This window comes from Stegostoma tigrinum, chromosome 23 (assembly GCF_030684315.1).
Source record: "Stegostoma tigrinum isolate sSteTig4 chromosome 23, sSteTig4.hap1, whole genome shotgun sequence".
Classification (NCBI taxonomy): Eukaryota; Metazoa; Chordata; class Chondrichthyes; order Orectolobiformes; family Stegostomatidae; genus Stegostoma; species Stegostoma tigrinum.
This window is the reverse complement of record NC_081376.1, coordinates 13,454,739-13,478,372: the sequence shown is the minus strand read 5'-3', so window position 1 is coordinate 13,478,372 and position 23,634 is coordinate 13,454,739. Positions and strand designations below refer to the sequence as shown.

Sequence of the window (23,634 nt, the reverse complement as noted above, 5' to 3'; positions counted from 1 at the left end):
GGCGCCGATACAGTCATCAATGTACCGGAGGAAGAGGTGGGGTTTGGGGCCTGTGTAGGTGCGGAAGAGGGACTGTTCCACGTAACCTACAAAGAGGCAGGCATAGCTGGGGCCCATGCGGGTGCCCATGGCCACCCCCTTAGTCTGTAGGAAGTGGGAGGAGTCAAAAGAGAAGTTGTTGAGTGTGAGGACGAGTTCAGCTAGGCGGATGAGAGTGTCGGTGGAGGGGGCCTGGTCGGGCCTGCGGGACAGGAAGAAGCGGAGGGCCTTGAGGCCATCTCCATGCGGAATGCAGGTGTACAGGGACTGGACGTCCATGGTGAATATGAGGTGTTGGGGGCCAGGGAATTGGAAGTCCTGGAGGAGGTGGAGGGCGTGGGTGGTGTCACGGACGTAGGTGGGGAGTTCCTGGACCAAAGGGGAGAAAATGGAGTCCAGATAGGTGGAGATGAGTTCGGTGGGGCAGGAGCAGGCTGAGACGATGGGTCGACCAGGGCAGGCAGGTTTGTGGATTTTGGCAAAAATTCCATCCCCTATTCCCAATTCCTCCGCCTCCGCCGCATCTGCTCCCACGATAAGACATTCCACTCCCGCACATCCCAGATGTCCAAGTTCTTTAAGGACCGCAACTTTCCCCCCACGGTGATCGAGAACGCCCTTGACCGCGTCTCCCGCATTTCCCGCGACACATCCCTCACACCCCGCCCCCGCCACAACCGCCCCAAGAGGATCCCCCTCGTTCTCACACACCACCCTACCAACCTCCGGATACAACGCATTATCCTCCGACACTTCCGCTATTTACAATCCGACCCCACCACCCAAGACATTTTTCCATCCCCTCCCCTGTCTGCTTTCCGGAGAGACCACTCTCTCCGTGACTCCCTTGTTCGCTCCACACTGCCCTCCAACCCCCCCACACCCGGCACCTTCCCCTGCAACCGCAGGAAATGCTACACTTGTCCCCACACCTCCTCCCTCACCCCCATCCCAGGCCCCAAGATGACATTCCACATTTAGCAGAGGTTCACCTGCACATCTGCCAATGTGGTATACTGCATCCACTGTACCCGGTGCGGCTTCCTCTACATTGGGGGAACCAAGCGGGGGCTTGGGGACCGCTTTGCAGAACACCTCCGCTCAGTTCGCAACAAACAACTGCACCTCCCAGTCGCAAACCATTTCCACTCCCCCTCCCATTCTCTTGATGACATGTCCATCATGGGCCTCCTGCACTGCCACAATGATGCCACCCGAAGGTTGCAGGAACAGCAACTCATATTCCGCCTGGGAACCCTGCAGCCATATGGTATCAATGTGGACTTCACCAGTTTCAAAATCTCCCCTTCCCCTACTGCATCCCTCAACCAGCCCAGTTCATCCCCTCCCCCCACTGCACCACACAACCAGCCCAGCTCTTCCCCCCCACCCACTGCATCCCAAAACCAGTCCAACCTGTCTCTGCCTCCCTAACCGGTTCTTCCTCTCACCCATCCCTTCCTCCCACCCCAAGCCGCACCCCAGCTACCTACTAACCTCATCCCACCTCCTTGACCTGTCCGTCTTCCCTGGACTGACCTATCCCCTCCCTATCTCCCCACCTACACTCTCTCCACCTAACTTCTTTACTCTCCATCTTCGGTCCGCCTCCCCCTCTCTCCCTATTTATTCCAGTTCCCTCCCCCCATCCCCCTCTCTGATGAAGGGTCTAGGCCCGAAACGTCAGCTTTTGTGCTCCTGAGATTCTGCTTGGCCTGCTGTGTTCATCCAGCCTCACATTTTATTATCTTGGAATCTCCAGCATCTGCAGTTCCCATTATCTCTAATTTTCCTGTGTATGCTTTTCAAGTGAAAAGCAAGTCAGCAGCAATTGGACATTGTCCCCATGTAAGTAGGAACTCGAAATCAATTTAAAGTGGGATTTTAGTTTCATGGAGATGCTTGGAGCAGAGCCGGTTAAGTGGGAATTAAAAAGAGGTGTTTGATTTGATAAAGGATTTTGACAGACTCAATAAGATGAAACACTTTTCTCTGGCAGGAGGACTAGTATCAGATGGCTCAAATTTAAAGTAACTGTAAAGCAACAGTGCAGAGATAGAAAAATATTTTTAGACAGTGATTTTATGTGATGTAGAATGCCCGCTTAAAAGATTAATGGCAGCAGATTCAATAATACCTTTCAAAAGAGAATTGGATGGCAGTTCTTTCATAAAACTAGTGTAGGCATGATGATCCAAATAGCTATCTCTGGCAGTATCTTTCTATGTACTTGTGATATATACTAGTTAGTATGTATGTTAGCGGTTATTAACATGAAGTTCTGTAACCCAAAGCAATACTGCTGTCTGGCAAGCAATGTGTCATATTGAAGAACATAGTGTAGCTGATTGTGACATGCACACGGATTTTTCTAATCCCTAAGCTGCTGGGTTGCAGTCTAATTGACGGTGTGATTATGATGGTTTACTTGAACATTTGTTTAGATTGTATGCTGATCCCTATACTGTTTATAACAAAGTTGATTTGCCTGTAACTGCAGATGATTATTGTTAATCTGAAAGAGGAAGTAATGAAATCAGGTCATAAATTATCCTCAAACCCCTTTGTTTGGTCGGCGCAGGACTCCTCCCTCTCTTAAAAACATTCCTCTGTAGTATTTTCCAAACTTCGAACATGAGAGCACTGCCAGGCCTGTTTCCAAATTTTAGACCTCAACCAGTCTTATGTTATAAAAATATACTCACAAGAAGCTAACCCTACATAAAAGGAATGATGCAATGACCAAAGATGGGCTAGGCCTGACTTAAGACAACCTTGGCAGCAATCATGAATTAACTTTAGCATGTATTTATTCTTCCTGACTTCAACATTTATATAAAGTATTGTATTTGAATTATTGCTGATGCCTGAATGGCTTCCACAATTGAGAATGGTTACAGCACAGCAGGAGGCCACATGGTTGCTTGTGTTCATGTTGTCTCAATGCAGCCAGTTCCGAATGTGGTTCAGAACAGTTGAGCAGTTCTTTTTTTTTATTCTGAGTCAGTTAGAAAAGAGTGTATAAAGTGACCAGCAGTGATTTCTTTCCTCACAGTGTACCTAGACTTCACAGCATTACACATCAGACTGGTAACCTGGTATTGAAAAGGAATCACCTAATTTCAGCATTGGGTTTTATATTTCCTTATAAATAAGATATCTGATGCTGAATTAATTTAAAAATAACACCTGTGTACAGTGATTTGTTGCCATAATTTACAAACCAGTTATTGAGTTTTCAGTAAGCTTGGTTAATTAGTTTCTTTCATAATCCCTAGGATCCTGCCAAAAACAATTGGGGGCGTCACCACAGATCTGCAAGCATCAATTTGTCACTTTGACAGTATAAAAATAATTTATTACATGAGCACCAAATTTGTTAAGAGATTTATTTTCCTCAACCTATTCTCTAATTACTGGAAAACATGTTGTATTTACAAGTAGTGAGCTGTAAAGTGGTTTTTCAAACAGCTTTATAAAATATACAGATCATTGAAGCGAGATAGACAGGGTGGATAGCAAAAAGCTTTTTCCCAGAGTGGGGGACTCAATTACTAGGGGTCATGAGTTCAAAGTAAGAGGAGGAAAGTTTTAAGGGAGATGTGCGTGGAAAGCTCTTTACACAGAGGGTGGTGGGCGCCTGGAATGCGTTGCCAGCGGAGGTGGTAGACGCAGACATGTTAGCGTCTTTTAAGATATATTTGGACAGGTACATGGATGGGCAGGGAGCAAATGGCACAGACCGTTAGAAAATAGATGACAGGTCAGACAGAGGATCTTGATCGGCGCAGCCTTGGAGGGCCGAAGGGCCTGTTCCTTTGCTGTAGTTTTCTTTGTTTCTTTGAGATTAAGGCAATATTCATAGAACTACAGGGAGTTCTTCTTATGTTCTGATTCTCCAGAATAGATTAATTGGATAGTTACTTCATTTGCTTTTTTGTAGCACCTTGCTGTACATAAATTGACTGTTGTATTTGCTTACTTGACAGAGTAACTAGTGTTAACCAGTGTTTTGAATGTAGAAGAATGTCAAAAGGGTTCATAGCAATGGAAGAAATTCTCCAAGCCAGAGGAAGAGAAAATTTTAGAGTCGAATTTTAGTGGTGTTAAGGGGAAGGTAAAATAGAAAAGTGAAAAGTTTAGAGACTAGCTTCTACGGGCATAAATAGCTGAAAACATGGCAGAATTATGACCAAAGAATTGCTGACGATTTTCTTAGTAAAGAGAGGTAAGAGATGTTATAGAGCAAAAACAGATGACTTAATGCTATGGAGGTATGGGATTAACTGGAGTCCCGATTTTGGAATAATCTGGAATCATTGTTAAGAATACTGAGCTACTGTTCGGACTCTGGCTTTGGTCAGAAACTAACGATTTTCCACTTTCTCCTCTTCAATAAAGTAGTGATACAGTAGAGCTGCAGGTTTCGAGCCTTCAGGTTGGTATGACCTTCAAAATGTTGCTTCACATAGATAAGGCAATTAGAAAGTTGTTGGAATTCTTGGCATGGTATAGGGATTAAACAGTTGAGGTGTCAATTGGGAGAGCAGGACAGTGAATGGATTTCAAACCTTCATTGGGTCATGTGCATAATTTTGGGCTGTACACTATTAAAGGATGTGTCCTTTATTCTACTTGTGTTGCCTGCAAGCTCGAGCATACTTGTCACAAGTTCAGAGTCATGAAATATAACACAAATTGCATGAGAGCTACAAAAGTGTCATATCTCTTGTTCTGTCTTTAACTTGTTGTTGGCTTAGGCTGTTTTGTCACAGATTCTTTAACATTTTGATTAGATTAGATTCCCTACAGTGTGGAAACAGGCCCTTCAGCCCAACAAGCCCAACCGCCCCTTGAAGCATCCCACCCAGACCCACCCCCTATAACTCACACACCCCTGAACACTATGGGCAATATAGCTTGGCTGATCCACCTAGCCTGCACATCTTTGAACTGTGGGAGGAAACCGGAGCACCCGCAGGAAACCCCTGCAGACACGGGGAGAATGTGCAAACTGCACACAGACAGTCACCCGAGGCTGGAATTGAACCTGGCGCTGTTAGGCTGCAGTGCTAACCACTGAGCCACTGTGCTGCCCTCGCAATCGTTACAATGATGTTATTTACTCTACTGAATTCTTTTCCATATTAGACCAGTAGCCACAATGAGGATGATTGCTGTACTTGTAAATATTTGTAAATCGGTGCAACTAAAATTGTGAGGGACATAGAACATACAATATTACAGTGCAGTACAGGCCCTTCGGCCCTCGATGTTGCACGACCTGTGAAACCAATCTGAAGGCCAACTAACCTACACTATTCCATTATCTTCCATACGTTTATCCAATGATAAACAAAAAAGATACAGCTTGTATTTACAGGCCACTTGCCATAGTTGCAGGACATTACAAAAAAAATACGCAACTGAATTACTTCTCAAGTGCAATCACTGTTGTAAAGTGGATAAACTTCCAACTTTGCACAGCAAGGTTCTGTAAACAAACAAGTGATAATACTGATAATAACTAGAATCTCTTTTACTAATGTTGTTTGAAGTATGAATATTGGCCAGGATCAAGAAATATCTCTGCTGTTCCTCAAATAAAGCTTCGATACCTTTTACAAACACCTCAAGGGAAAACCGGGCCTTGATTTATCAACACATCCAAAACAAAAATAAAAAGCACCTCTGCCTTCAGGAGTGCATGAAGAGTCATTACAAAATGTACATTAAAGTCTGTTGTAGATGTGAATCTACAATCTACCAAGTAATATGTTGTGAGTAGTTAACTGTGCTTCCTTTCTGCCCTATCAACTTCTAGCCAATAATATGAAAGTATGACCATCAAAGTGCTCCTCATATCCTGAAAGTACTGCTTGTTTGTCTTCCCAAGGATTATGGAACAATTTCTTCTTTATCTCACTTTGTTTCCTTACTTCTCTCACAGACTTCAAAAATTAATGGAAGTTATTTATAGCTGTTTGGAAGGACAGAACTTGAGTATTGCCGGAAAAGGCTTTGTTACAGTTTCTCAGTTTTATTAGGACTGACAGTTCTCAATTGTTGGTCAGCATAATTTCTCTGTATGCTGTACTTGGGTGTGTTGAAAGCTACATACATTAATATACAAGGCCTGTACTTTACAGACAGTAAGTACTTAAACATGTATGATATCTATTTCAACTGAACAAAATAGGTGACAACCGCGTGCTCGTTAATTTTTCGGTAATGCCCGGACTAAAAGGAATCAACCTGCCGGGTTTAGTATCAAACAAAGCCTGGCTGTTAATTGTTACTCAGTATTAATCGGTGCATTTACTATGTAGTGCCACTCCAAACAGAATCATCTTGCCAAACAATCTACACTGATCTCTCAAGCAGCACAAATATAGATTTTCCCCTTGAATTTCTATTGTCATGAAAAGTCCTAAGGAATACAAGACAGGAAGCTTCATCAGTTTGTTTTCAAATACACAAAGTTAATTGAGTTGTTAGTACAAAAGGTGAAGCAGTGCCTCGTGTTTTGCTATAGGGATTGAAGAGAAGGGGTAGTGCTTAGAACAGAGATCGAGGCCGGGATGTTCAAGACATATTTTAAACTTCAATACAGCTGCTCTATCTTTGAATCTTCTGGGCATAGCACAGACAAACTGGTGCAAATAGAGATACATATAATTGGTCTGTGTACACACATGATGAATAATACATTAACTGGCACACAATCACTGCAGATAAATGAGGTGTCTGGAAATCGACGCCCTTGAATGAACGCAATCATTTTTATTGTATTATTAACATTGTTATTGATTGCTGTTGTTGTACTTTTGCCATAATCCAGTAGACGCTAGAAAGGTTCTGCTGGAACTGTCAAACTGAATCGGCTGCAGTGTGTTTACATTAATCTGATAGTATTAATTTCTGTCACTGTACAAAGTTACAATATGGAATTCTGTCTTTCAGATGATGTTCCACCATATTTTAAAACTGAACCAGGACCACCACAAATTCACTTGGAGGGAAATCGTTTGGTCTTAACGTGCCTGGCAGAGGGAAGTTGGCCACTTGAGTTTAAATGGTTGCGAAATGATACAGCAATCACAGCATTCTCTCGTGAATACAGGTAATCAAAGGGAGAAATATGATGTAATTGAAACTGGAAAAATATACTTGGATAATCTGATAAATAAAAGACTCTGTTTGATTTATGCATAAATGTGAGCATCAGCCAGTTTGATAAATTCTGCGTTGGTGCAAAGCATTTTCAGGTATATATTGACACAAAATGTACAACATTGTTTAGGAGTCTCATTGACCATCTTATTGTAGGTTACATTGCTGTCTATTTGGACTTAGATTTGCAAAGTTGCCTGGGATAAATTGACTGCTCAGGTCGGCCTATCCAATTCTTGTTCATAAACCCATCTGGCCGATCAGTATCCTTGAATACTGTTCCTTGCTCAGGTGCCACATTTTGAAATGTTATCACAAAGGATTAGCTTGATTCAATTGTTGCCCATCCCTAATTGCTGTTGACATTAGAACATAAGGAGCAGGACTAGGCAATTCAGCCATTCAAGCCTGCTCCACTATTTTAACGAATCATGGCTGATCTCATGCTGGCCTCAACTTCACTTTACTGTCCACTATTCATAATCCCTCAACACATTAATAATTAAAGATCGCATCTGCCGCCTCCTTAAATTTACTCAATGTCCAGACATTCTCTGTACTCAGGGATAGTGAGTTCAACAGTTTCATGACTCTTGAAAGAAGTCATTCCTCCGTATCTCTTTTTAAATCTGCTATCCATTATACTAAAGCTATAACCTTTTGTTATAGATTGCCCAGAAGAGGAAACATGCTTTCTACATCTACTTCATCAATCAGCTTTCACATCTTATATATCTTACCTAAATCTTCTCCTCCAAACTCCTAGTATAGGTCATCATAAGTCAGACCCATCACCTCTGAAATCAATCGAATGAATCTTCTCTGAATTGCCTCCATTGTGACTCCATCCCTCGCCAGTTAAGGAGACTAAAACTGCACACAGTATTCCAAGTAGTCTCAATAATGCCTTGTGTATTTGCAGCAACACCTCTCTATTTTTTACATTCTATTCTTTTAGAAGCAAATGCCAAATTTCAATTTGCTTCCTTATTACCTCCTGTACCTGCACACTAGTTTTCTGTGATTCATGCATGAGGACACCCAGATCCCCCGTACTTAAGCACTCTGAAGTTTCTCTCCGTTTGGGTAATAAGTTGCCATTCTATTTTTCTGACCAAAATGGATAACCTCCCACTTATCCATGTTAAACTCCATCTGTCAAATTTTAGCCCATTCACCTAACTTGCCCATATTCATTTGTAAATTCTTTATTTCTTCATTGCAACTTACTTTCCCACCAATTTTAGTGTAATTAGCAAATTTGACTAAAGTACTTGCATTTCCTGCATTCAGGCCATTAATATAGATTGTAACTATCCCAACTCTGCTTTCTGTTGGCTAGCTAATCTTCTGTCTGTGCTAATAAATTACCTCTAACCCTTTGTGAGCTTTCAATGTGTATTACCCTTGTGTGCCTTCTTGACATATGCCTTCCTGAGGCCAATTGTACTACATCTAAAGGATTGCCAATATCCACTTTCCTTGTTATACCTTTGAAGAACTCTAGCAAATTAAACATATCGTATTTACGCTTCATAAAACCATGCTGACTCTGACTTGCATTTTGACTTTCCAAATGCCCTGTCATTTTCTTAACCATGGCTTTTGGCAAGTTCCCAATGACAGATGTTAAACTAACTGGTTTAGAATTTCTTTTTTTCTGTTCCCTCCTTTTTTGAATAAGGGTATTATGTTAGCATTTTTCCAATCCAGTGGAACCTTTCTAAAATCCAGGGAATTTTCGAATATTGTAACCAGTGGATCCACTGTCTCTGCTGCCACTCCTTTAAGACCCTAGAATGTAGGCCGTCAGGCCCTGAGAATTTGTCTGTTTTGAATCTCAATATGAAATTCGTAGCTTGCTCGACGATTTCAAAGTGTAAGAGTTGTCCAGCATAATAACATCCACAGGAGTGAATTCTTGACTTACTGTTGGATCCCAGATGAACTAATATATAAAGCTAGAACACTGTATTACAAAAGATGGAAACAAAATGAAATGACTCCATTTTGCTGCTGGAAAATTGGTATTAGTTACAAAATGATCAAACAAAAAAAAACAGAAGTTACATATGTCCATTAACATTATTTTCTACCCATTGGATTCTATGGTTGATCTAAACATTTTTTCTTGTCCAAGGTATGTTATTCCATCCCTTCAGCAGTCAGACATTGGGTTTTATCAGTGTGTTGTGCGGAACAGACGTGGAGCACTTCTTCAGAAGAAAACACAAGTACAAGTTGCATGTAAGTGGATGTCACTTCTGTACCAGTATCTAAGATGCACAGTATCTAAGTTGTGCACATAAACAACTTTGTTTGCTTTGTATTGTAAGAAATGCCATTAAAACTTCATTTTCATGACTTCTTTGAAATAGCTTATTTATTGAAACAACAGTGGCAAATGATCCAATTTCCAGCATGGTCATTCCAAAGTAAACTTCCATGCAGATGATATAAATTAAGTACCTTTGTAGAAACATAGAAAATAGGAGCAAGAACGCACTGTTTGGCCCTTTGAACATGCTGCGCTGTTCAGTATACTTGTGACCCTCTAACACCCTCTCCCCATTCATCTTGATGCCTGCATCTCTAATTTTCTGTTTAATGGTGTCCCCTGTATTACCACTTTTGCCCGATGGTGCTTATTAACTTCACCCAAACTGATAGTACAACGCGATTTGTTGAGCCTTTTTTTTCATTATTGTACTGATTTCACCCTCCTGACAATGGCATTCCACTTCCTTTTCTTTTTAGCTGTTTTTCCTAAATATTAAATACTCGTGCATGTTCAGGTTCAAGGTTCGACCGCCCTGCAGCCATATCTCAGTTATTGCCATCCTACTCTTCCCGTTTACAATGATTTGATCTGAAAATTCATCTCCCCTATTGCAAATGCACTGTGCTTTCACCCACACAGTATCATTAGATTTGCTTTTTTAACCATTATAAATCTGTTTTTCTCCTGTAGCCCTGTTTGCTGCTTGCCCTTGTTTCTCTGTCTTTCACTTTTGCTTGCTATTTTTCCATCTTTGTTTCCCTTTGTGTCTCCACACTCAGTTTTCTATCCCTGCCAATCTATTTTAAAACCTCTGCTGCAGTACTAACAAATGCCTCTGCATGCATGTTGGTCTGAGTGCAACTTGTGCATGTTTCAGCTCCCAGAATTGGTCTCCAGCTTCAGGAATCTAAATTATTACCTTTATGCCATCTTTCCTGCTACTCAGTCATTTGGTCTATTTTCTGTTACAACCAGCTCCGGGTGAATTTCACCAATTTATTATAGTTATAGATTGGATACTCCAAATTGTCAGGCTCTCAAATGAGAACCAATCACTGAATTTCTTGCCTTTTTCACTTGCCCTGTTGGTTTGTCACGATAAGGCTCATTTTAAAAAGGATATTTCCCCTTGCGGATGCCTCTGACCCAGACCAATTGAATTTATATTTGTGAATAAGTCCCTTTAACCAAGCTTCCTTGATTTGATGCAAGTTTATTAGCTGCAAAAGGCAAGAAGACACAATAATGCACGCGCACAAGTGCGTGCACACAAGCACGCACACACAAGCACGCACACACACACACGCCCAAAAAGAAAGAACTGTTGAAACAGATATATGAAGCAAACTGAGACAACAAAGTGTAGAGCTGGACGAAACGTCAGCTTTACGTTCATAAGATGTTGCTTGGCCTGCTGTGTTCATCCAGCTCTACACTTTGTTGTCTCGGATTCTCCAGCACCTGCAGTTCCTATTATCCCCGATACAATAATGAGCAGACTCTTGAGTTCTGTGAGCTATAGATGATGGAATGTTGCAGTGTCTGTATTGGATGAAAGTGTGGGCAGTCAGTTTCAATATTCTTCATTTTATAGGTTAGTGGAAATTACAGTCCTGTTTTCTTATGATGATTACTGGTTTGCAATATTTAAAGCACCTTCACAGCAAACTGGTTGTCTAACAGAAACAGGTCAGCATTTGCACTCCTGTTCCAAACACCTTTTCTTGTATTCCTGAAAGGGTAAAATACAAGCATGTCTTCTATCTCATGTCTTGAGTTTGGAATATAACCCGCAGGAGATGTTTTCCTGATGAGAATTGATGATTACATTGCCTTGCATTTCTACTTTTTGAAGTCTGTCTCTTTGAAGCTTCTGTTGTACCCTACAATGAGTGACCTTCTAGGGTTCAGGTGGAGAATCGTTTGGCAGTCAAATTCCATGCTTAAGAGGTAGATTATCAGCCAGGCTTAGCTTGTAGTCTTTAAAAAGACACGTCTTATCCTGAACTTCAGTATGTCCTTAAGAAATCTATGGTTCTGATCCGCCATTGTGACATCTCCAATTTCCGATCTCACTATCATAAGATTACTACCTTTTGAGGTTCTGCCTGCTTTCTAATTTACTCCCATGATCCCTATATTCTGCTTGCAGGACCTTGTCCCTGTTTTAATCATATTGCTACTACTGACATGGGCTCCAAACGCTGCCTTTTCACCATCCCTATTCAGAATGTCCTCTAGTTGTTCAGTGACATCCTTGATCCTGGCGTCAGGGAGGCAGCATACCATCTGGTGTCCTGTCTGAGGATACAGTGTAGAACGATAAACAAGAAATTAAAAAACAGGTAATATTTGACTTGTTTTGATGCCAACTTTATTCACTAGAAATGATTGATATCTTGTAACTCAATTCATGGAATAAGACCTTATCCAAAAATGGTTATTTGAATCTTGCAAGTTTCTTCCCGATGTTAACTACATTAGTTAACCAGGACAATCAAACATGCAGTTTACCCACTGGGTTTTTCCAGTACTTTGTGGTTTTAATTCTCCAGCATCTGTAGTAGTTTGCTTTTCGTAGTCTGTATTTCCTCCCTTAATGAACCACCATTGCCACATAGTCTCATTAGCACTGGTGACTTAAAATAACTAGACAAGGTTATGACTGTTGTCATACATTAATCTCTCTGCTAAAGCACAGGATAACATCTTTACTTGCTGTTATCAGCTGTTCTGCACTGTAGCAGTGTGGTCCAATTGAAATCACTGCCTGTCCACAGGTATTGTAAGGAGGTGTTGTTTTAGCCACATGCACCAAACACAGTAGAAAGTACTTTTGCTTCTAATGTTGTTTAAGTAACTTGTGGTATTTTTATGTCACAAACATCTGTTGCTATTTAGAGTTAATCTTTGCAATATTTAATTTTTCCCAAAGTTTGGAATTCTGGAATCAGTGCACCAGATATAGCAAATCTGACTCTAAATTGAGGCTTTTGGCAAGGAGTTGTTTGCACTGTTTGGTCTTCACATTGATCGCTAAGAAAGCTGACTTGTGCAGTGAGGTGCAGCAGTGTCTTTCTCAATCAAGACCAAAACCTGGCTTTCTGGTCACTCCATTGCTGTTAATCTAGTTCCATCTCCTGCTCTCCATCCAACCCTTCTCTCCTGCTCTTCCCCTGTTCGCACTCTTCTTGCCTTGGCTCCCTGCTCTCTCTTAGTCCTGTTCTTCATCAGTCCTGCCCTTCCCAAGGCCATGCCCCTATTCTCCATCCAGCCCTCCCATGTTCTTCATCCTGATACACCTCAGTTTTTCAAGCACAATCATCCTGATTCACAAAGGCATGCAGATTAGATATGGACTCTCATGTCTACTCTGTCATTTAACAAGATCATGGCTGAACATCTGTGCAAGCTCTAAATTCCCATGCAGTTCTCACATACATTGGTTTCATTAGATCCTAAAGTTTTTTTAAAATATGAGATGCAAATGTCATTCGCAAGACCCATATTTACTTCCCATTCCTAATTACCTTTGAGAAGGTGATGGTAACCAACCATTATGATCTTTTGCAGTCTCTGTCCTGTGGATACACCCACATGCTCTTTGGGAGATTAATTAAGGTTTTTAACCCAGCAATGATGAAGGGATGATGATGTAGTTACAGGCCAAAATGTCACGTGGCTTGGAGAGGAACTTTTGAGATGGCACTGTTCCTATGTGTCTGCAATCCTTGAATTTCTCAATGGTAGAGGTCACTGGTTTGGAGGTACTACCACAGGATTATTGGAAGTTTCATCTTGTAGATGGTGCACACTACTGCTACTATGCACTGTGCATCCATTGGAGCTTAGAAGAATGAGGGGTAGTGGTCTTGTTGACATGTGGGAAATCCTCACAGTACTTGACAGGCTAGTTGCTGAAAGGATAGCGCCCCTTGTAAAAGAGGCTTAAAGGGCAAACTTACCTACCCCTGTTCCTAATTCCGAAGCATTCATGTTTCCATTTGTTGGGGAGACTAGAATTAGAGGACACCGCTTAAGAAGAAGGGGTTCTCTTTTTAAGATGGGGAGAAATTTTCTCATTTAGTTTTAACACAGCTCTCCAATATCATAGTTACGCTTCAATTTCTATATCTCTCCTTCCACACCAACTTAATTCCCCAGCATTTGTCTGATATTAATGGGCTGAAGATGTCAGACATGAGCAGGTGAGGGGGTGGGGTTTGGTGTGGGTAGTAGTAAGATTTACTGTACTGAAGGCGCAAGAATTATTTTGCATTCCTGTTTGTTTGAAGGGCTACATTCCTGCTAAGAGCAGGCCTAAAGAAATTTGCAGATTCTGGATGATCAGCCACACCTGCAGACCCCAATGTGTCAATCAGTGTGTTGGGTTCTGGGTCGGGAGTGGGGGAGCAGTGCTGCAGATTTGAGCTCACGTGAGCTCCGTGTAAGTTGCAGAGTCCTCAGGAGCCAGTGAACCTTTCTGTTTGCTGCTGCTGATATGACAAGTTTGTTGAAAGAAGTAGGTGTGGAGATAATAGATGCATTGGGTTCTCAGACAACTCCTGATAAAGTCTGATATTGGATGTTAGTAAACAAAACCAGAGTTTGTGGATTAAGGGGTAGTTGACTGTCATCGAATGAAGTTTAGGTAAAACAAAGAAAACAAAGTAGGAACATGAGGTTGGGACGGCAGGCTATGACTAGGGATTACCACAACAATCTGTGCTTGGTACCCAACTGTTGACAAGATACGTTATTAATTTGGATGTGGGGACCAAATGTAATACTGCGATTGCAGAGGAATGATGATACAAAGACCCTTCAAAAGGTTTGGACAGGATGTGTGAGGGTGCAAGAACATAGTTGATGGAATATAATGTGGAAAGGTGTGAGGCAGTTAGTTTGGTAGGAGGAATGCAAGTCGAGAGCATTTCTGAAATGGTGAGAAATTAAGGAGTATTGATGATGCGGGTGTGGGTGTGGGAGGAGGCATTGAGAACCAGGAGGCAGAGCATCAGAATGATGGGAAAGCATCCGGAACTTAGATGAAGAGGAAATTCTTAACTAAGTATTAAATCTTTCAAATTCTGCACCCCGAAGGATTGTGGAAGCTCAGTCAATGATTATATTCAAGGTAGAGATCTACAGATTTCTGGATAATGACATCAAACTTTTATGGGCATAGCTTGGAAAAAATGGTCAATGATGGTGAAGGGTTTAATGGTTATTAAGATATCAATATTCAACTTTCATCATTTGACTTTAATTCCTGAGATTAAAAATGGGTTTTAAAAGGACTTAAAATGGCTGCTTTGATCACCTGACAAGCCTAGATAATCCACATGGAAACACAAAATTGGCTGCCTTGGAATTAACTTTTTAATCAAGAGGCAGTAAAAATCAGTGAGGCATGAAGAAATTTGCTCTCAGGGTCATACAGCATGGAAACATGAAAGGTTGCCTGCATTTATCCAACTTAAAATGTCATAATGACAGACATCAGAATCTGCAAAAGAATTATATATCAACAACAGTCTATGAGCATAAAAGTGGAAGCAACATGGACTGTTAACAGTAAGCATACAGGAAGCTTATCTATCGTTCTTTTCAGCACTGATGGAAAATAAACTTGGGAAAATGACCTCATTGAGAACTTAAAATCTAGAAACTTTACTACTGTCAAAGAAACACAGTACTGCTATATAATTGGCCTTGGACTTTCTTTTATTCATCCATATGATGTGAGCATCATTGGTCAGGCAGCATTAATTGTCGGCCTCTAGTTGCCCTTGAAAAGGTAGTACTGAGCTGCCTTCTTGAACGTCTGCAGTCCACCTGCTACGGGTTGACCCACAATGCCTTTCGGAAAGGAATTCCAAGATTTTGACTCAGCGAATGGCAATATATTTCCAAATCAGGGTGGCGAATGCCTTGGAGGGGAATTTCCAGATGTTGATATTCCCATGTATCTGCTGCCTGTGTCCTTCTTGATGGAAGTGGCTCAAAGTTTGGAAGGTGCTGTCTGAGGATCTTCCATTACCTGTACCTTTGTGTGAGTCTGTTGTCATGGTTTAGTTTATTTTTCAAGGTAGTAGGTCCACACTCTGCTCTCACTCAACAAATCCTTCAAATTTCTACTTCTTTTTAGTTTTGATTAACTTAATTGATGTGTGATGACTGTGTTAAAAATGGGGGAAAAATGTGATTGACTGAGGAGGTGGTTTAATGAAGAGGGGAACTGTGATCTCTCAGCAATTCATGGGAAATGTTGAGCACAGCTTTAATATACTACGGTGGTATACAGAAAGGAAAGTATGGATGTATTGCCATAGTAATGTGAATGCAAAATTCACACATGGGTAAATAACTTATTGCCACCCAGGTCCTACTAGAAAGTGCAGTGCGTGGATACCAGTTGAGGACAGCAAAAGGAACAGTATGATTCCTACTTTGGGGAAATGCCAGTTTACATAAGATCTAATCTTGCACAGAAAGAATAGACCTAAGAGAAAACACAAGATGAATAGATGCCATCTGCTTATGAAAATACAATTTTAGAGGGCAGAAAATTTGTGAAGGTCAAATAATGTGTTCTATAAAGAAAACCATTTGAGTTAAAGGACTGAGACATAAATACCATAGCCAAGTTAGGGAGCAGTACATAGTATTTGTGTTTTACAGTTTGAATATTGTATTTTACAGGTAGTTGATTCTTATATTCATTATCGTAATGTAATTGCTCTGCATCTTCAACATGATCTCCAGTTCTTTTTGTATCCCATTATGAAGACGATGTGAGACTTTGAACATTAATTTAGAAAATCATTGCGCATATAGCTATTTACAGAAGGCAAGACCTTGAATGCACTTTCTGCCTCTTTCAACTGAATAGCATATATGAAAGCCATTCTCTGGTTTGGTCCTAGAGAACTGCCTTGACAAGCTAAAATCGATTTGTTGAAATTGAATTAAAGCTCGCCAGTTAACTGTCAGACATCACTGAAGTGGTGAATTCTCCATTGCAAGACCTTGACCAATCAAAGTCCATCACCAAGCAATCAATATTGTCTTCCCATCCTGTATAAAATTCTGTTCGCTTCTCCCCCTCCCCCTCTCTGACTCCCACTCCCACTCCTGCTCCCCATCCCTATCTCCCACTCCCCATGTGTGTCTCCCACTCACCCTCCTCCTCTCTGTCTCATCTGCCCTGTGTGTGTCTCGCCCACCCCCCTCCCTGTGCATGTCACCCTCTCCCCCTCCCTGTCTCCCACTCTCACGCCCCCTCTCTGTCTCGCTCTCCCTGTGCGTGTGCATCTCTCGCCCTCTCTGTGCGCGTGTCCGTCTCTTGCCCTCCCTGTGTGCGTGTGCGTGCGTGTCTTGCGCCCTTGCTATGTGCATGTGTGTGTGTGTCTGTCTGTCTGTCTGGCTCTTCCATGGTGCCTCTTCCACATCCCATGCCTCTCTTCCCCCTCCTGTGACCGCCCACCCCGATGTCTCCCCCGTGACTTTCTCTCCCCCTCTTTGTGTGTATATCTCTGTCTCTGGCTTTCGCTCTGTGAGTTTTTCTCACTGTGTTTCTCTCCCTCTTTCTTCTCCCCCCCCCGGCTGTGTGTCTCTGTTTCCTCTCCTCCCCGTGTGTGTCTCTCTCCTCCCCTGCCACTGTGTGTCTCTCTCTCCACCCTCGCCTCTGTGTGTCTCTCTCTCCTCCCCGCCTCTGTGTGTCTATCTCCATTTCTCTCTCCCCCTCACTCCCCTCTCACCCTCCTGTCTCTCTCTCCCCGCCCCTGCCTCTCTCTCTCTCTTTCTTGCTCTGTGGGTCTCCATGTCTGTCTCTCTTCCTCCCCTAATTTGGTTACAATACTACAGATCATTGACAATTTTTATGTTGACAGGATTTGATCTAAGTCCTTCCACCCCTATCTTCTCAAAGGACCTCTCCGTTAAGGAGTCAAAATACAGTGAAAATGTGACAGCTTTTTGTATGACTGAATTGTTGTTGTTGTGGCATCCGTCAGTCTTGAGAGACTATGGATCTGCGCCTGGAGAGTTTTGATTCAGCTGCTGATAATAGCGCAGCGCCTGTTGTGGCTGTACAGGCCCGCACAGGAATGACAATCTCGGTTGCAGTGACTGCATTACACTCTTCTCCAGTGTTGCCATGTTACTGTCTTTCCGTTGGGCACGCTTTTCCTCAGCGGCAAGCCTCAGTTTCTCCTCTCCTCGCTCCAGCCCTTTGCGTAGTTCCCATCATGAGTGTGAGGGATCGTTTGCGACGTCTTCCCATCTCTTGACGTCCACGTCCATTGACTTCATGTCCTTTTGCAGAAGTCTTTGAAACGAAGATGAGGTCGTCCTCGTGCTCTCTTGCCGATGGCCAATTACTTGTACAGCACATCTTTCGGGATCCTCCTATCCAGCATACGATGTACGTGACCCAACCAGCGGAGGCGGCGTTGTTGGAGTAGGGTGAAGAGGCTGGGTACCTGGGCACGGGTGAGGACTTCGGTGTTGATGACTCGTTCGGTCCACTTGATGTCCAGAATGCGTCTCAGGCTGCGAAGGTGGAAAGCGTTGAGACGCCGCTCTTGTCTGGAGTAGAGGCTCCAGGTCTCACTGCCATAAAGCAGTATACTGAGGATGCACACCCTGTAGACTGCAATCGTGTTGTTAGTAGTCAGCTTTTTGTTCTTCCAGACTCTCTCGGTCAGCCTGGCAAATGTGGAGGCTGCTCATCCAATCCGCCTGTTGATCTCGGAGTCCAGGGAGAGGCTGTCTGTGATGATGGAGCCGAGGTATGCGAATTTGTGGACTACCTCCAGCTCGTAGTTGTTGATGGTGATGACAGGGGGGTGCTCAATGCCTTGACCCAGCACATTGGTCTTCTTCAGGCTAATGGTCAGTCTGAATTCCTGGCAGGCACTTGAGAGGTTGTCCTTAACGCACTGCAGTTACTCTTCAGAGTGTGCTGCCAACGCTGCGTCGTCTGCAACAACATGTCTCTAATGGGTACTTCACGAACCTTGGATTTTGCCCTCAGCTGGGACAGACTGAACAGCCTTCCGTCCGATCTGGTGTGGAGGTAGACACCATCAGTTGATGTTCTAAATGCGTGTTTCAGCATGACTGCGAAGAAGATGCTGACATGGTGGGGGTAAGCACGCGGCCCTGCTTCACACCACTGCGGATGTTGAAAGCCTCCGAAGAAGAGCCGTCAGATTGAACGACGCCTTTCATATCCGCGTGAAACAATTGGACTATTCCGAGGAGTCTCAGAGGACAACCAATCCTGGCGAGGATGTTGAACAAGCCGCCTCTGCTCACAAGGTCGAATGCCTTCAGGAGGTTAATGAAAGCGACAAAGAGTGGTTGTCTTTGCTCTCAGCATTTCTCTTGCAGCTGTCGGAGGGAGAAGATCTTGTCGATTGTGGAGTGTTCTGACCTGAAACCACACTGGGATTCGGGGTATACCCTTTCGGCGATTTTCTGTAGTCTGTTCAGGGCCTTGCGGGCGAAGACCTTCCCAACGACGCTCAGCAGTGAGATTCCTCTGTAGTTGTTACAGTCGCTTCTGTCCCCTTTGTTCTTATAGAGCATGACAGTGTTGCAGTCTCTCATGTCTTGTAGCACCATTCCCTCTTCCCAGCACGGGCACAGTAGTTCCAGCAAGTGGCTAAAAGCAGAACTCACTTTGCACATTTGATGACCTCTGGTGGGATGCCATCCAACCCTGGTGCTTTCCCAGTGGGTAAGCTTGATGGCTCCGCTCAGCTTGTCAGCAGTTGTCAGATGCGTCCAGCTCCTCCATGACTGGTAGGCATTCCATGGTGTCTAACACATTGTCCGAGATGCCGTTTTCCCTGGAGTAGGGTTCGAAGTAATGCTCCACCAATCTCTCCATCTGCTGGCTTTTGTCTTTGCTGATCTCGCCTGTCCTGGACTTTAGTGGAACTGTCTTGCTCTGGGTTGGACCGATGGCTTTCTTGAACCCTCATACATTCCACGTATGTTGTCTGTGTCAAATGATAACTGGATGCTTTCGCATAGTTGTAACCAGTAGTTATTTGCATAGCATCTGGCTGTCTTCTGTGCATTGTTTCTTGCTGTCCTCAGCGTTTGCAGTGTTACCTGGGTAGGTTGATGTTTGTGTTTCAGCAGTGCAGCATGCTTCGCCTCAGTGGTCGCGTTGAGCTCATTCGCGTTTGCTTCGAACTAGTCCAGTGTCTTGCTCTGCTTCTTCCTGAAGGTCTTCAACGCAGTGCTGTGGATAGTGCCCCTTAGAGAGTCCCATCTCTGCTAAGCAGCTCCTTCTGGTGGGTCTGCAAGGAGGGTATCCTCCAATGACTTGATGAACACTGCCGCTTTGTCTGCAAGTTGTGTTGTAGTAGCATTGATACGCTGCTTGGCTGCAGGTTTGGCATAGTGCACCTTCTTTGTTGGAGTCTGAGTTTGCAACAAACCAGGGAGTGATCCATGTCACAGTAGGCACTCTGAAAGGACCGAATCATGAGCACATTTTTCAGGTGGCTGCGTCTTGTGAGGATCAGGTCTAGCTGGTGCCAGTGTTTGGAGCGGGGATGTTGCCATGAAACTTTGTCCTGAGCTTTGGCCTGGAAGTAGGTGTTGGTGACACATTGTTCATGGAGCATGCAAAGCTCGAGCACTCATTGTCCATTTTCATTCATGTTGTCAATCCCATACCGTCCCAGACAGCCTGGCCAGGAGTCGTGGTCAGTACCCACTCTGGCCTTGAAGCTGACAAGTAGCAGCAACGGTTCCTGATTCGGATTGCCTGTATTTTTCTTGAAAGCTGGTCGTAAAACTCATCCTTTGCATTTTGTGTGGAATAGAGGGTTGGGGTATAAGCACTGATAAGGTTGACAGGCCCATCGAAGGTGAGCAGTCAACGTGAGAGGATCCGATCTGATCCATCCTTGCTGGGTTCCACCAACTTCAACAGTGAGTTATTCACAGCAAAGCTGACACCATGCTCTCTGGTCTTGTCTATGCCTTTCCCCTGCCAGCAGAAGGTATAGTCTCTCTCACGTAAGGACCCCGATTCTGGGAGCCTTGTCGCTTGAAGCGCTGCACTGTCCACTTGGAGTCGTAGCAGTTCGTTGCTAATCAGTGCTGTCTTGCGGGTGTCACTAATCTCTTCAAGGTCGTCTGATAGACCAGTTGTCATGGTCCGTATGTTCCAGCATCCAAGTCTGAATGCTGGCTTCTTTCCTCGTTTCCTTGTTGTTTTGCTTGGTGCATTGTTTACAGTCTGCTATTGAGGACACTTGTAACCCTAAGCCCCATGCACCCAGTGGAGCTGGCGGACTGTGACGGGACAGCACCTAATTAGCTGGGGGCTGCCCAGCTTGAGGTGGGCGGTAGCTGTCCAGTGAGGTGCAATGGCCTCTCCCTCTGTCGAAAGCAACCCCTGGCGCCTTGCTCTACACCAATTGAGTGAGGCTTGTAGACTGCTGCTTTCCGTGTTTTGCCGCCGCGGTGAGGCGACGCTGGAGTGTCCTCTCCAGGGCGCAGGCCTGGGCAGGGTTTTATGAGAGGTCGGCAGTTACCCCTGCAGCACATCTCCCCTCTCCACGCCACCAGTGTTGCCCAAGGGAAGGGCAGGGGCCGATACAACTTGGAGGGGCCGATACAGTTGTTGACTGAATTACTGTGCTTTTATTTCATGCATAAACTTGGAGCTCTAGTTAAACTTCACTGTTCGAAAGTATGTAAGTGATTTAAGCTTGGGAGAGAAATCTTAATGCAGTTATATTTACTTGTATTTAGGAATTTTTGTGCATAATAAAGTAACTGGGTATGTTAGCTAATAGCTACTTAAATATAGGTCATATGTAATCTAATTAGCAATCTGTCAGCTCTAGGAAATGTTGGCTGAAACTCTAAGTAGAATTTCACTTTCAAGACCAAGTTTAAAACTGACAGTTTAACTTCAATATGGGCTGACAGTAAAAAAAGGTTAGAATTTCATGGAGGAAATACCTTCTAATAAATTTTAAAAGCCAGAGTTATTGTAATAATCCCACTGTCATTACATAAATAGGATGATTTCTGAAGTCAGACATTAAGTTGTAGTAATATTTGAAATAATTTCATAGAGTATCCTATCACCAAGTTACCCTTTATTTTACATGTGGAAAGTCCTTAACGCTGATCCAGCTTTCTCTGAGCTAGCTCTCAGAGTCTGACGCTCCTGTGTATATCTGTCAGCCAGCGCTCCCTGACTGGGGCTGTTAACCTGGTCCATTCGGGGAACTCATTCTGTGTGGTCTACCTAGCTGACGTTATTACAATTCTGACAACATTAATTCTGAATTAAGGATTTTACTGTTTGTGACAATTTAAACATATGAAGCTGATGGCTAACAAAAGCAAACAGAGCAAATCTTAACTAACAAACTGTAAATATGGAAGAATTATATCTTTAATTTTAGCTGTTCAATTTTTCACTTATTCACAAAATAAAAATTAATTTTAGAAATTGTATATATCTTTGCACGATGTGAGTTTAAAATTTGAACTAACAATGAAAACCTCCAAAGTTTAATTATTAATGAAATGCTCCTTTTATAGTCTGCAGTTTCTCTGTATACTCGTGCGTGTTGAGGACAAAATGATACATGTATGTAGTTCTGTAATTTTGTCCTTTGAAGGAGAGGAGTCAAGTGGTGCTTGCTTAAGCTGTAGTTTAACAGCTGGTCCTCTTAAACTGGGGATGGAATACAGTACCAAAGAAAGGAAAGAAAACTACTTAGAATAGATGACTAGAATTACATGGTAGTTGTTCTTTGACTTTGTAATGCTGTTTATTATTAGTAGTCTACAAAGTTGATCCCATTGGATTGCAGGAGTAAATCTTCTTTGAATATCTTTGAATTCTTTATCCTGTTTAGTTTGTTCCTTAATGTTTTAATTACAGAAGTAGTGTTGGCGACATGGTCTATTCACAAATTTTCTCATTTGAAACTTCTCTCTTTTTTTTCCTATAGACATGGGAAATTTTGAAGGAGGCAACAAACGTATTACAGTGTCACAGGGTCAGGCTGCGCTGTTAAAATCTCCAGATATCAGCAGCTATCCACAACCACAAATGACATGGTTTCGTAATGGCCAGAAAATTATCCCAAGCAACAGAATGTGAGTGAACATGTTCTTAGCTGTTAACATGCTAGTGGTAGTATTTTTTTTAAAAAGCTGATGATAAAATGGCAGAAATTACTTTAATGCCTAGTTTAAAGAATTCACAGTAACGGTTGAGAATTTTGAGTGCTAGGAACACAAATTGTGTGTAGAGCTGAACGAAGTTTTGAAAATCTTCCACCTATTACTTTACCAGAAAAATACATCACGTTAAATCAGCATTCATGTATTTCTTCACCACAATCCAGTTAGAGTTGTCACTAGTCTGTACACTTAAATTGATTTGTACTCATTCAAATATTGTTTTATTTTGGCAGAGGTGAATGAAGGAATGTACTTGACAGTTATTGTCGAAGGTCAATATTAATATCTGTCTTAATTAAGCAGTTAAAGAAACATTGTATCTTTAAAACAATGGTTTGTTTACATTGTATCAGATTTCAGTGTATTGTAAAAACAAAATTAACATTGAGATCAAAAATCCTCACTGACCCCTATTGTAACTTTGCTGGGCTATGGTAGACGTAATGCACGTGTGTAATTTCTAATGCATTTCCAGTTGTATTGACCGACCAGGAGTAGCTTCCCTATTTTTATTACATGATTCAGACTTGAATTCCTTAAAGTATTGGCTCGGTCAGCAACATCAGACTTGAATTCCGCTTGCACAATTCTAAAAGTGGTAGCTATTTATAGTAAATATTGGATTGTTATAACAATTGTGACTTTGGATCTTTGTTGTCATTTCAGTCTTTTCATCACAATGTTTTGGAGTTTTAGGACATCTTAAAATATTACAAAAGGACTTGCTCAGAGCAAACATGTCGGATGGAATCTTCTACTTAACCTCGTGTAGAGTTTGGTGGTGGTGGGGGGAGCCATTATATTGGCCAGCCTTCCCACCTCATCGCCAGATGATGCCTTGAAGTGGCCAAATATTCTTGTCTAAGGCCTTCATCAGAGACATTCAGTACCTTTCCAAA

At 42.7% G+C, this 23,634-nt stretch overlaps 1 protein-coding gene across 1 annotated transcript in view; it reads left to right on the top strand.

The window, feature by feature from the left end:
* Window positions 1–23,634, top strand: part of sdk1a (sidekick cell adhesion molecule 1a) — a 752,575-nt gene that overhangs the window by 280,155 nt on the left and 448,786 nt on the right. Inside the window, exons 2-4 of the mRNA XM_059653924.1 lie at window positions 7,003–7,162; window positions 9,353–9,459; window positions 22,501–22,648. Coding sequence (XP_059509907.1) covers window positions 7,003–7,162; window positions 9,353–9,459; window positions 22,501–22,648 — 415 coding nt within the window. The remainder of the gene's footprint in view (window positions 1–7,002; window positions 7,163–9,352; window positions 9,460–22,500; window positions 22,649–23,634) is intronic.